A 13,908-nucleotide genomic window follows, 5' to 3' on the forward strand; every position below is an offset into this window, starting at 1 on the left:
GAAATGCTGTATATAACATGAGCTTTGTGATCCTTGGATTAGAGGTAAATTCTGAAAGAGGTTATAACAGGGAATGCCAGTCCAAGAAAGGCTGGCCAGTTCTGCTCATCAGCTGAATAACTGACTGTGAGATCTTTCAACTTCCTCTCAAAGATCCAGCTATAGGGTCACACAGTTGCCACCCTGTGCAGGCAACTGGCACTAGCACCTGACTGGCAGAGGATGTTAATCATGTTAAGATACATTTTCTTCCAAAATAAACAAATATATGTAGTCTTTTGATAACAAACTTTTGAATAGCACACTTTTTCATGGAAAATTTTCTCATATTGCAAAAGTAAATAAAAATAAATAGTTTCACATTGGTCTCAATGCTAGATAAAAAACAGAATTTCAATCTGAATCAAAGTGAAATTCTGCTGTTTTCTGTTGTGGTGGAAAATTGAAAGATAAATAGTTCTGGCTACCAATTAGGGAAGAAATGCAAAGGCTGCTCAATTTTAATCCAAAATACTCCTAAATCCCCTAAAAGCTGGATTTTTTTGTATGTAGCTATAGTCTGTGGAATCATAAGGACTTGTAGCGAAGATGTTACTCAGGAAGTTAATGCATATTGGTAAGGGAATATAAGTCTCTGAATAGGTTATTAGGTGGGCAGAGGTCAAACCCACCTTTCTTTAATGGTATGAATAGTCTTATATGGGGTCTTGAGCTCTGAAACTTACAGTTTCTCAAGCCTGAGAAGAAATCCCCTAACTACTGAATTTGTTAAGTAATTTTGTAATTATTTCTTCTCTGTTTCATTTAGTCTCACACCATTTGTGTTTCTTTTTTTGTTTTCTTTCTGTGAAAGGTCAGTGCGAGCCAATTACTCTGGAACTCTGTATGAACTTGCCTTACAACTATACTTATTACCCAAACTACCTGGGCCACAGGACACAGAAGGAAGCCTCTGTCAGCTGGGAGTCTTCTCTTTTCCCAGCCTTGGTTCAGACCAACTGCTACAAATACCTCATGTTTTTTGCCTGTACAATCTTAGTACCAAAATGTGACCCCCATACAAATCAGCGGATCCCACCTTGCAGGTACTATATTGTACTTCATTTAATTATTGACTGACAATGTCTGTCATGTTAGTCTTTCCCAGTATTCTGTTTCCATTGAAAATGCCAGAAATTTTGCTTTGGAATTCCATAGCAAAAGGTAGAGAACAATATTCTGTAAGATCATTAAATGCAGTTCATTACATGTGTATGATTAGTATCTGAAGTATTCCAAACAAGGAGAGGGATAGCAGTTCAGTCATTTTCAAAATGTATATATTGAATGGAATAGAAAGACTATTTTAGTCGGAACAGACCTACAGTGATCGTCTAGTCTGACTGCCACTCCTCTCCCCATTTATACTTGTGTCCAGCGTTACTCTGTCCTAGGTGCAGGATCCAGCACTTGAACTTGTTAAATTTCATCCCATTAATTGTAGCCTAATGCTCCAGTCTACCTCTGTAAGGTCTCTTGACCCTCAAGAGAGTCAACAGCACTTCCATCTTGGTATCATCAGCAAACTTGCTAATGGAGTATTCAACTCCTGCATCCAGACCATTGATAAATATATTGAACAGAATTGGCCCTAGAATTGAACCCTGAAATACACCACTCATGACTAGTTGCCAGCCAGATTTATTCACAACAACCATTCACAACAACCTTTCACAACCCTTTGAGCTCTGCCCTTCAGCCAGTTCTTCACATGGTGCACCATAAGCCAGTTCATCCCATGGTTGGACAGCTTGTCCAGAAGGATGCTGTGAGCTTTGTATGAAGCATTTTCCATTTCTCTGGATTTGATTAGAATTGCACTATGAAGGGTATTCAAACATAGACTCAATTAACTAAATTTGGAACATTAGTATTTGTAATAATTCCTTGCATTAGTATATCACTTTATCTGAGCAGACTATTCAAATACTGTTAACAAAAACTGGGATTTTAATGCATGCTTGCCTTTCTAAATTAGAGGAGTGCCACATCACTCTGAATTGTAGACTAACTCAGGCTTTCTGCTTGTCAGATTAACTTTTCTACCATCCTCGTCAATTAACATCGCTGTACTTTTCAGGGTTATTCCTGTGTCTGTTCAAAAGAGACTATGTTCTGCAAATCCTGTGGCTTTGGTAGCAGCAGTTCTTGCAGGTTAGCAGAGCTAATTAAACTGAGCAGCAGGCAGAGCTCTTTGAGCTACTGGGTGCTAGAGCCTTCTCATACTCTATTTCTGTCTTTTATTGGGCCTACCCTGACAGTATTGATCAATTAACATCTACTGTATTGGAAAAGTGCATTGAAAATTGCAACACATGTCCTAGGATTTCCTACCATTTTACATTGTTGAAAAATAGATAACATTTCTTTGTCCAGTGATGTGCTTCTTAGTGCAAGTTAATTAATAAAATTGGGATAACTTATTCTAATGTAGAGGGACAAATGTAAAATTGAGGCTGTTTGCTTTAGCAACTACATACATAGCTAACAGATTTAATGATGTATCACAATACAGTTGAATAGTTTTCAAATTTAAGGTATTAAACACATGAAGAGGAGCTCGTAGAAGCACTAGAATAATTTAGTTTGAAGGGGACCTCTGGAAGTCATTTGGTCTAACTTCCTGCTCAGTGCAGGATAACATCACCTTTAGATCAAATTGAATATACAACATTAAATTTTATATCCTAGGCTTCAGAGCTCTACTTTTATAACTGTTTTCAGGTTTCACTCTTATGTTAGGTCACAAATATAGAGAGATTTTATCAGGAAGAGATACCTTGGAGGGTCCCACTGTGATCTGTAATATTTGCTTTACCATAAGATTTTAGGAAGAATTTCAGACACAGATATAATGTAAAAATACTTTAGAAATGAAAACACGTATAACCTTATACCAGTAAACTCTTCAGTTAATTGAGAAATGTAGGGCAGAAAAAACCCCCCCTACATTTGATATATCAGTAGAAGTATAAATGTACTTAACTGCAGTTTGAAACTCCTAGAAGTCAGAGTGTGATATTCTGAGCATAGAAACTATATTCTGAGAATTTGCTGCTGCCTTTGCAAAATAACTGCACTCTTGTTGAAAGATATCAATGGTTAGTTGAGTGTAACAGGGCACATGTATTGCTTTACCTGACTTTTCCTGTAAATATGAAATGGAGTTCAGCTGATGCAATTTTTCAGTGTTAAACTTTTCAAGTCAAAGGGCACTTTCCAACCGTGAGTTGCAAATTCATGTTATAATTCTCTATCTGTTATAATATATACTTATCAGAGATGTATTACATTTTTTTTAATACTGGCACACTCATCTCTTCATTCTAAGTGATATAACTAAATTATTTTAATTCTACTCTCTCCGTATAAAACATCTGTCCCTGCTTTGCAAGGCTTTTCATTGCCTTTCTGTTATTAGTTTGTCTGTCATGCTTTACTTAACTATAATGGTCTTAATGAAGTTTTGTTTAAGGAACACAGGTGAAGGAGTTTTTATTTTAAGAACTAAACTTGCTTTTATTGAGGCCATTCATTGATTTATCAAGTGTATTTTCAAATTTGAACAGTATTCTTCATCTCTGATAAAGCATTTGTAATATTAGTCCAGGTCTGGTGAAATAATCTCTGAAGCTAAATGTATGCTGGGTTCCCACTGCAGACGAATGGAGTTTCATAGATGAAAAACAAAAGGACTAAGCTCAGAAATCTCTGTTTCCTAATAATTACAAACTACCTTTCCTATAAATTGACTCTGCAAAGTGCTGATCAACTTCTGGAGATTCTGGGTTCACAACTTTCCAGGAAGTCTATCAGTGTCCCTTATTTTGGGACCGGTAAATGCCTTCCTAGTCACGTTAGCATATAATGACATAGAGATTACACTATCTGTGCATTTAAGTAGTCACCAGCTGACTTTGGTGTTGTTGCAAAACTCTGATGGATGTGAGTGAAGAATAATCCTGGTCAAATCTGATGCCCCTTATGTGTTGGCATTAATTTAGGCATCTCATTACTGTATTTAAATTGAGAGAGTAAAGAGATACTTCATGTTTTAGTTATCTGCTAAATAGGCTTAATGTTCTTAAAAAACTGCTAAATTTGATTTCCTTGCAGTAAATTACAGATTTCTATGCTACTTTTTTTTTTTTTTTATTTTTTAGCCTTGTATTTCTTTCTCCTACCAAGAAGGGGGAGATTTCTCTGCTTTGTGATGTGAACTCTTGTTAACCTGATTGATTCATAGATAGTACCACAGATGAGATTTGATGGAGAAGTAAATAAAGAAGTCTGTTATCAAGGTATTCTGACACCCCAGCTGTGACACCCAGTATGGGGATGTGGGAAGGATTTAAAAAAAAAAAAATACCAATGGTTCTTCCATTTTTCGTAATAGTATTGCAGTAGGCTTCCATATGTGCTTTGATGAGCACTAGTTTGAATTTTAATTCTTTCCCTACAGACTGACAACTAAATGGCTTGCAATAGCTTTTGGAAAGGGTCAGCTTTGGCCAAAGATTTGAGTCAGCAGAGAATACAGGACAGAAATGGGTTAGATGGTCTCAGCCAACAAAATCAAATTTTAAAAATGTATTAATCATGTTATTGTTAGTTTTGAGATTTTGTCACTGATAAATAAAAATTCTGGCATTTGGAAAGCTGAGGTTAGAAAGTGGTGTGAGTCAACGTTTTTGATATTGAGAAGGCTCGGAAAGGAAAATGTCTGTAACTGTAGCATGGTTAACTGATGTCAATCCATTCATCCATTCCTTCCAGCTGCTCAACTCAATGGTGAATCCTTTGGTGCAGCAGAAACATTGATTCTTCTTCATGCAATCCCCCAAAGCAAAATTAAATTTGAGAAGATTAATAATGTATTGTTTTCTCAGAAGAACATAAAATAATTGATCCTAAATGGATCTCTTTGCTTGGTTTTGATCACTGCATTTCTTGAAGATTATTGCAGGAAAAAAAATGGTCCATTGGTCAGAAGACAAAGGAAAAGGAGTGGAATAAAATGCCTTCCATGAAAGGAGTGTCTATTCCTAGAAGAAAGATCTGGAAAAATTAATCAAATTAAATAAAACGCAAGCTAAAAGTGACATGAAGAAAACTGAAAAAAACTAGAAATGTGTGGGATCCTCCTGTTGAATATTTTTCACCCTATAAGAACAAAGGAGAATATTCTTTGAAATGGTAGGAGAAAGTCCAAATGATCATAGGTTTAGAAAACATGATCTAAAAGGTGGAATTAAATGAGTTGCTGAGTCAAGAAACAGAATTGAGGGACCATCAAAGCCAGATAAAAGATAAAGATAAAAGTGAGCTGATGTGAGAAAATAAATAGATTGTTCACCATGTTCACTGAAGTTCAACCTAGGAAGTGATAGATTTAGAGTATATCAGGAGAGCTGTCAGTCAAATATAAGGAAAATAATAGATATCTGTGTATGAGAATGACTGATAAGGAAGTATACGAAATCTTGCCAATTGAAGAGTTTTTAAGAACAGCGTGGACAAATAGCTGTTAAGGATGATACATGTTTCTGTTTAGAGGGAGAGATTAAGAGGATGTTGAGGTTCCTAATCCCATACTGCCTACTTAATATTAAAAAAAAAAAAAAAGGCAGTTGGAACAAACAGGGATCCAAAATACTAGGGAGGCAAGACAAGGCTATTGGTATGAACAGCACATCAACTATGATTCCAGGCAAAACTAGCTGCTAAATGTTTAGAATCATGCTTAAAATAATAGGAGATTTTTCTATTATGCACTTTCTCTTTGTACTTTTGAAGCATTTTACTTTGGATATTTTGAGAGACAAGATGTTAATCTAGATGGACCAAAATAATTTTTTGTGTTGAGTCCTGTCTTTCTATGGTAAAAAACCAAACCAAACCTAAACATCGGGAGGACTCTATTGGTGCCTTTTTTTCCACGTGTGATACAAGCTTTGATTTCCCCCAAACTTTTAATTTTATTTAACTCCCTGGGGAGTCCTTTGCTCTTTTGTTTGCTGGTTTAAATATTTTGTCCTCCTGAAACCACATGGTTTCTGAGGTAGCCTGATCAGAAGAAGTAGCATTTCATTGGTACAAAATTGTATTTAGCTTTTGGTCCTGAAGGAGGGCAATTGGTGCTTCTTCAGAAAGGTTCTCTGCTATCCCTTACAGAGGAGAGAATATTTCTAAGTAGTTATATTTGGCTATTATGTTATAACTCAGGTAATAGTCTGCATACAGTAACTTAAAATGTTTCAACGGTAACAACATATATTTTGATATATATTTTTTCATGTAAAGAAATCTGATTAACAGATTTTTCCTTGATTTTTGACTCTAACTTTGGCTAGAATTTTTAACTTCCAATAACTGGGAATTTCTAAGGCTTTCACTACATTTACTCTGTGCCATTCTACTTTGTCTCCTCAGGACATTATGTGTGCAGTCTAAGGAACGCTGTGAGTCTGTGCTTGGGATTGTGGGTCTGCAGTGGCCAGAAGATACTGACTGCTCTCAGTTTCCAGATGAGAACTCAGACAACCAAACTTGTCTAACACCAGATGAAGATGTAGAAGGTAACTCCTATAAATACATAGAACAGGAAATTAAAGATTTAATTAGGTTCCCAAAGTCACTGATTTTTTTTTCCACACCTCCTCTTTAAATTATATTAAAACTGTGGAAATGATTCCAAACTGAGTTTCAGGGAATTTGGATACCAACAATTTTCAGATAAGAGGAAGTATCAATTACCCCAAATCTGTGAAAGTCAGTGTTCGAGATTTGTTGCTAACACCATACCTACTGCTTGATTGTGTTTCTACTTCACTTTTTTACCTATTTAGGTGATATAATAGTGCTTTTTCAACCAAGAGGCAGTCTTAAAAAAGCTGAGCCACATGACAGCTCTGAGAAAAATATTATAATGTTAGTGTCTTTACCAGCTATTGTTTGCCTTTGGTTTTTGTTTGGGGAAAGTTTTGTAGAGAGTTGTGCCAAGCCACCTTCAGTAGCAACTGACAAACTTCAGTTCTTGCGTACAACCATAATTCATCATTGTGGGTGTGAACGCAAAACAAGAGAATAAAATTGCCTTGAATGCTTCTAGATATTTTTTGTATGTATGCAGAGAGAAGTTGTGCAGCTTTTCTTTCTGCAGGGGTCATCAGATGTGAGATCTGTGGGGATTTTGACATGCCTTTTCTTTTTCTTGCCAAAACGCCAGTAAAGTAGCTGGGAAAATACTGAGATGGTGTTTGCTACAGTGCCTGCAATATGCTGGTCATGTTCTGTTCTCACTCTTCTCCTACTCACCTACATGGTGATAATGGACTTTCCACAACCTTGATCTTGCTCAGAGAAAGCAATAGGCAATAGCTAGTTAGTCTGTAGTTCTTTTAGTGAAGATGTATTGCTGAGAATATAGTGAAGGAATCATGAAGAACCAGTAAGGCATATATAGCCGTTATCACTATTTCTTCAAGTATAGCCCATGTGCACATATATCACTGTGAGGATTTTATAAAGTTGTGTAATACCATAGTAATGAAATCCTCTGTCATGGGACACTTGAGAGACAAGGAGATAATTTCCCTCTATGGCAATGAGCTGATGGAATCCATTATTACACAGCAGTGTGTAAGAAAGGAAAAGGAAGATTTTGGCACAACAACGTGTGTTAAAGAAAAAAAAAAAAAACAACCAAAAAGGTGATTTAACTTCTGCAGGTATTAAATGTCTTTTAACTTTTTAACCTATGTTATTAGATCATTAGGCTTTGGAATGTAATATAGAATGGTTATATTTTAAATATACTACTGCACACAGGACTAGTGTGTTCCATTTTTAGAGATAAATTCTTTCTGTTCACTTATAAAAACTATAATTTAAAAAAAATTTCTCACTTTAGTTAGAGGGACTCTGCCTAGTAAGCTGATTTACTGCTTATTGATAATTTTAGCATGGAGATAGATATTCCTGGAAAACCAATGAAAAAGGAGGGGAGTTTAGTATTCTTTTAGAAACAGTGTAAGTAATTGAGTTCTCATCAGAGTTGTTTTGAGTTCACCTACTGTTAGAATTTTATGTTGATTAAATGCCAGATTCCTACCAACTGCCAATGTTGGTTAGAGCGTCTTCCATGGGAAGTTTAAAATCTTACATAAATATTTCTGGAAAAAAAACACCACAAAACACATCTAACAAGAGAAATTAAGCTTCTGAGATTATTCAAAATGTGTATGATTACAAAATATAGGTGATTTTCCAACTTAAGATATAATTGACATAGTTATTACAGTGTGCTGAATTGCTTAACTTCCAGTCAATACTGAATCCAAGAATACTGCTGACTAAGACAGCATCCATTTTAAACTTAGTTATTTTCATAATGAGTTATTCTTAAATATTGGCAGTATAGTTCATATACCTTTTATCACTAGAATGTTATTTTCTAAAGCTCCTGAGCTCATTAATGGTAGTTTTGGTATAGCTGTTTATTGAATCCTAAAATTTACCCAACGAACTGCATAGTACTAAATATCTGAGAGATTTTGGAGGAAGGAAAAAGGCAACATGTGATGGAGGTTGTACATCAAAGTCAGTGACATGTACAGTGTGAAAAAAATGGTGGGTTTTCCAAAAGCACGTAAATAAAGCATTCTCAAAATGGTACTCTGTAAGATGAGGCAGAAGCAATATAAGGGTTAATTAATGGACATCGATAGGTGGTTTTGTTAGTTCAACTAGCCACACAATTGCCTTTTTTTTTTTTTCATTCTGAGGATTTCTTATATTCATTTCAATACATACGATGATCTGTTTCTACTTCACACACCACTACAATAGTGAGAAAAGTAGCTAGAAAATTCTAGACGTATGCCAGTTATTTGGCAATGCTTTGAAATCTGACAGAGCATAGCACGTGAGGGAGAGCTCTGGAAAATATTGTTCCACCTCATTCACAGTGCCAGTGTGAAGAGTCTTGTCTGCCACATAGTTCAGTTTAGTATCACACAAGCTTTCTGTTCTTGTCATTTACTCTTCTGAAACAGTCACAGTGATAAAGAAGTGCCAATGTGATGATTAAGCTTGCCAGCTTATGGAGTGTTATTTCTGCCTGTTTCTTGTCACCAACAGAATGCTCACCCAGTCACTTCAAGTGCCGTTCTGGGAGGTGTGTCCTGGCATCCAGAAGATGTGATGGTCAAGCTGATTGTGAGGATGATAGTGATGAGGACAGCTGCGGTAAATAAATTTGATGAGTTGAGTCTTTGGAATGGAGAGTAGTTGAAGCATTAGAAAATGAGTTGTGTTTTTCCTTCAGTTATTTGAGCCACAGCATGACAGTTCAGAGGATAAGCCCTTTTTCTGTAAGAAAAATATGTCTGAAAGTGATGGCTTTTTTTTTTTAAAGACTAGTGGCAGTAAAAATACTTTAGCAAGCATCTTTCTTGATTAATGCCAACACAATTTATAATACTAGATCATGTGTATTCTTTTAACTGTATTCCAATATGTTTGAGTATTCCTTTAGTAATCAGGATAAAAAATGCTGCAGATTTAATTATTTTGATATTGTTAAAGGTTCTACTGAGATAAAGCATGACTTCGTGGCAGTTTAAATCTTGAATTCATAAATATAGTTTTAAATATATACATGGTTATGTTCTTGTTATAAAGTATTGACAAAATATCTGTGTTACTGAAGTGAATTCTGTACTGCAAGGGACAAGAATTACATGTTTATTCAGACTGGTCAACCTCAAGCCATAGGTACAAAGATAAAGTGGTAACCACATTTATTTTCCAGTATATATCTGAGTTTACTAATAGTAGAGATGCTCTTGACTTTTAACTTTAAGGGATGCACTGAGCTCGAGAATAACCAACAAATCTCTGGGTCACTATTTATCCTCATATGTGCTGGCAGGAGAATTTTGAGAAGGAGAAAGGAGTTTATACTGTTTCTTTATGTGACTAAGGTGTAGTGCCCATGGAGTTCTGAATGCTGGCCTGGCATCCCTAGGGGCAAAGAGAATAATTATAAATCACTAAGGATTTAGAGAAGAGGTGTGAATATGAGTAAAGGATTGGAAAGCATTCCAGGAGAATAGGGCTAAGGTGCACAACCTGGTTTTTTTTAACAGAGAGGAGTTAAAGATGAAAGCACAGTTGAAGTGAGTAATAAAACGGTGGCAATGAAAGACTTTCTACTCAGCTGCACAAATATAAAATGAGATCCAACACCTGAAAGCTGAAGCGAGGCTAGAGAATTCAAGCTTGACAGCTCTATAAAATACTTCTTTTTTAAGAGCAGGTTATTTTAATGATTGGAATAAGCACGGAGTTATTTATCACTAAGGCACAATGTATTCTCAGTCTCTGGAAGTTTTCAAATCACATTTGTATTATCTCTCCTCTTTCTGCCCCTTCCACTCTCCCTGCAAAAGGAAGCAAAAAGAAAAAAAATATATATAAACTCACTGAAACAGGATTTAATGCTAAATCATTTTCTTGTTTATAAAGGGACAGAAGAACTGGTGATCACAGTGACTCTTTCAGAGTTTGTAATCTCTTTATCTTTGAATTGATTGTCTCAGTTGTCCTTCCTGCCAAATATTCTTTGTTGCCACCTGTTCTTAACTCCTTACAACACTAATTGCTAGGCATCTTCTAGGATAATTTTATTCTCCTAGATATTAACATATGAAATATTGCTCTAATATGCAGCATTCATTTCTTGAGTGGATCTCTCTCTGTCTCTATAGTCTAGACAGAATGTCACTAGCAATCAGCAGAATCCTTATCAGTTTCTATAAATATGGAAGACTATATCTGCTAGGAAATTACCACTGTCAGAGTGACATTACATTGACCAGGGGTAATGCTGTTACTGAAGAACAGAAAGTCCTTGTAGAGCTCCAAAAGTTACTGTCTCTGACTCATTCATATTCCATGTGTGCAAGACAAAATCAAAACTTGGTGATTTTTCCATGTGTAAATGGTTAGCTCGCATTTTTTTAGGTTTATCATTTGAAATTGATTTTATACCGTTAAATAACAGCCTTTAAATTAAAAACCTTGTATTCGAAGCATCCTAAATGACAGGCCTGGACCAACTTCACAGTGGAGGAAGGAGTCTGGAAAAGACTAGCTATTTACTGCAATCTGAGTTCTGACTGTAGTATTTTAGTTGACAGAAAAATGTGGTGGTCTTAATGTTAATTGCTTAATAGTAATTGCATGAGGAGTATACTTGTGAGTACCAAATGGTAACTTGATTAATATTTTGAAGAAGAATGAAGGTAAGATCATATGTGAAACCCTATCTCTTGCCAAAACATATGTTTGAGATGGGGGTAATGTAAATATGGACAAGTTTTCCTGCCTTCATTTTCATGTCTATTTCATTGTCATTAAATTAAAAATGTATGCCACAAAAATATTTAGAGAAGAAATATAAATACACCAAATGGCAGCTGGCTTCTACCAACAAAACAGTATATTTCAACACTGAATTCAGTAATTAGTGAATTTTTCCTAGGGAATTGTCTCTATATTTATCTATGCTGTACTCAAAGATAAATTTTGGAGAGTAATGATCTACTTCACAGTGTAACACTATAATGTTACACAAGGGGAAGATGTGACATAATGGGAAAAGCAAATGTATTTAATTAATTGTAAACACTCTGCCAGAAATTGCAACATTCATAAATTCGATTTTTTTTAAGCTTTTAAATTTTATTTTCATATCAAGTTCCTAACATGACTGACATTCTTTGTTCTTTATTAGAGTAAAGGTTTTGTCTGGTTTCAATTAACTTTTCATTAATAGTTATCACAAATATTGTCAAGAAGGTGACCTGGAAAATGGTGGTACCCAAGAAAGTTCTTTGACCATGTGGAATGTTTCACAGGTTCAAGGCTATTTATTTCTCTGTGCTCTAACATTTTTTACATGGCTTTTTGAATCTAAACAAAATCAACCATTCCACACATCCAGTTACAATTAAAACGTGAGTAGATTTTTCCAGTAATCATATGAGGTAGTAGTGATTCTCTGGTTCATGTTTGTAAAATACCCACTTCTGAAATAACCCTTCTTGGAAGCAACATGTCTGCTTAGTAACTTACTGCAGATGTGCTGCTGTAGTTGTAGGTCCAGGCAAAAAGAGGTACTGCTTCAAATGCAGTTTGTGAGGTTATACCTGAACTATTTGGGTGTGAGGACATCAGGGCTGTCATCTGAATTTGAGCTTGGATTAAAATGAAAACTGGTATTATCATCTATAGAACAGGCCAAACAAGGTAATCAAACCATCTGTTTAGTGAGGAGAACACACTGGTTTTATGGCTTCCTATAAAACCGGAATGTCAGATGTATAGGACATTAGTGTGTCAAAGTATTTAAATTGTTGTCACAGTGAAGTGCTTTATTGGTTGATGGAAAAAAATAGTTAAATAAAACAAGAGAAAACACTTTTCTAAAATGTTCCTTGAGCCATTCTTAATTTCCTCTAGCTGACTACCAGGGATTCAACTGTCAAAGCATTTGACACAGTTTTATAAGTATTCCTCTTGAAATCAGAGAGGTTGGTTAGCAGGACTTTGAAGAGGCTATAATAAAGTGTGTTCCCTGCATAAAAATGAACCTTCTTAAAGATTTGTACAGCCATTGGGTCTTTGTAATCTTTTAAAATAGATTTGGTCTCAGATTATGGACCCAGGGAAACTGTGGTCCGTACTTAACAGCATCTCTTTAACCTTTGGTTGTGATCTGCATTATATTCTGTATCAGCACTGCCAGAAAAAAAATTACATATTTCTCGTTATTATTTGAAAAGCACTGAAGTATTATGAAGTGTTATATATTTTATTCCCATTATCAAGTATGTACTTATTTCTGTTTCTTCATTAGTAACTATTCTTGGTACCTTTAACAATTTATATCTTGAGTGAAAATATTTTGGGTGTTTCAGGATTATTAAGGAAAAAAAAAGAAAGTTGATATTGCATGCAAATGTTTCAAATCTCTGCTTCTCTGCCACCAGGCTGTAGAGAAAGGGGTCTTTGGGAGTGTCCTTTGAAGAAGCTGTGCATCAAACACACTATGATCTGTGATGGTTTCCCAGACTGCCCTGACATGATGGATGAAAAGAACTGCTGTAAGAACTTATACAGTTTGTTTGTCCCATAAAGTGCTGGTCACATTTGGGGGATCTTGGGGTGCAAAATAAAGGAAAGCAAAGAGGTTTTCTACAGACAGAAAGGCTTACTCATTCTTTCACCTTCCATTTCACTTTTGCTATGGCACTGATTTCTCTCTTTCCTCATCTTGTATCCTCTGTTGTTCACATCCTTGGGTCCTTGCTGTCTCCTTGGTCACTCCAGTCATCTCCCTCCTCTTTCTTGTGTCTTTGAGCATCTCTGTTCCTTGTAGCTTCTTGACTCCTTTTCCCAGCTTTTGTCAATTTCATTCCGTATAGGTATAGCTTCTCACTGCTCCTTTTTCTTGATTTCCACTTGTTTTTCTCCTAATCTCATCTTCAGTAAACTCATATGTCTGCTTGCTTTGTTTGCTTCATCTTCTGCTTCCATTTCTGAGATTCTGTCTCCCCACTTGGCTCCACAGGCTTCTTCTACAATCCAAACCATGATAAGTATCAGAGATACAAATTTCGTATGGCATACTGACGGTGTGGGCACACTGATGGTGTGGGCACACTGTCCATGTGCACAGTGTAAGTAAGCTGGGCAAAGTGCTGACCCTGTGTAACAGGCCCCCTGGTCATCTGCAGGAGCTGCCCTGTGTTCTGTTTCCACTGCACAACTGACTGGTGGGATGGGAAGGGGTGGAAGACC

At 35.9% G+C, this 13,908-nt stretch overlaps 1 protein-coding gene across 1 annotated transcript in view; it reads left to right on the plus strand.

Annotated features, from left to right (window-relative positions):
* Positions 1–13,908, plus strand: part of CORIN (corin, serine peptidase) — a 141,499-nt gene that overhangs the window by 97,896 nt on the left and 29,695 nt on the right. The window contains exons 11-14 of the mRNA XM_065633521.1: positions 854–1,085; positions 6,472–6,617; positions 9,181–9,288; positions 13,098–13,211. Of these exons, the coding sequence (XP_065489593.1) occupies positions 854–1,085; positions 6,472–6,617; positions 9,181–9,288; positions 13,098–13,211 (600 nt within the window). The remainder of the gene's footprint in view (positions 1–853; positions 1,086–6,471; positions 6,618–9,180; positions 9,289–13,097; positions 13,212–13,908) is intronic.

The sequence above is a fragment of the Caloenas nicobarica genome, chromosome 4 (genome assembly GCF_036013445.1).
Source record: "Caloenas nicobarica isolate bCalNic1 chromosome 4, bCalNic1.hap1, whole genome shotgun sequence".
In the NCBI taxonomy this organism is placed as follows: Eukaryota; Metazoa; Chordata; class Aves; order Columbiformes; family Columbidae; genus Caloenas; species Caloenas nicobarica.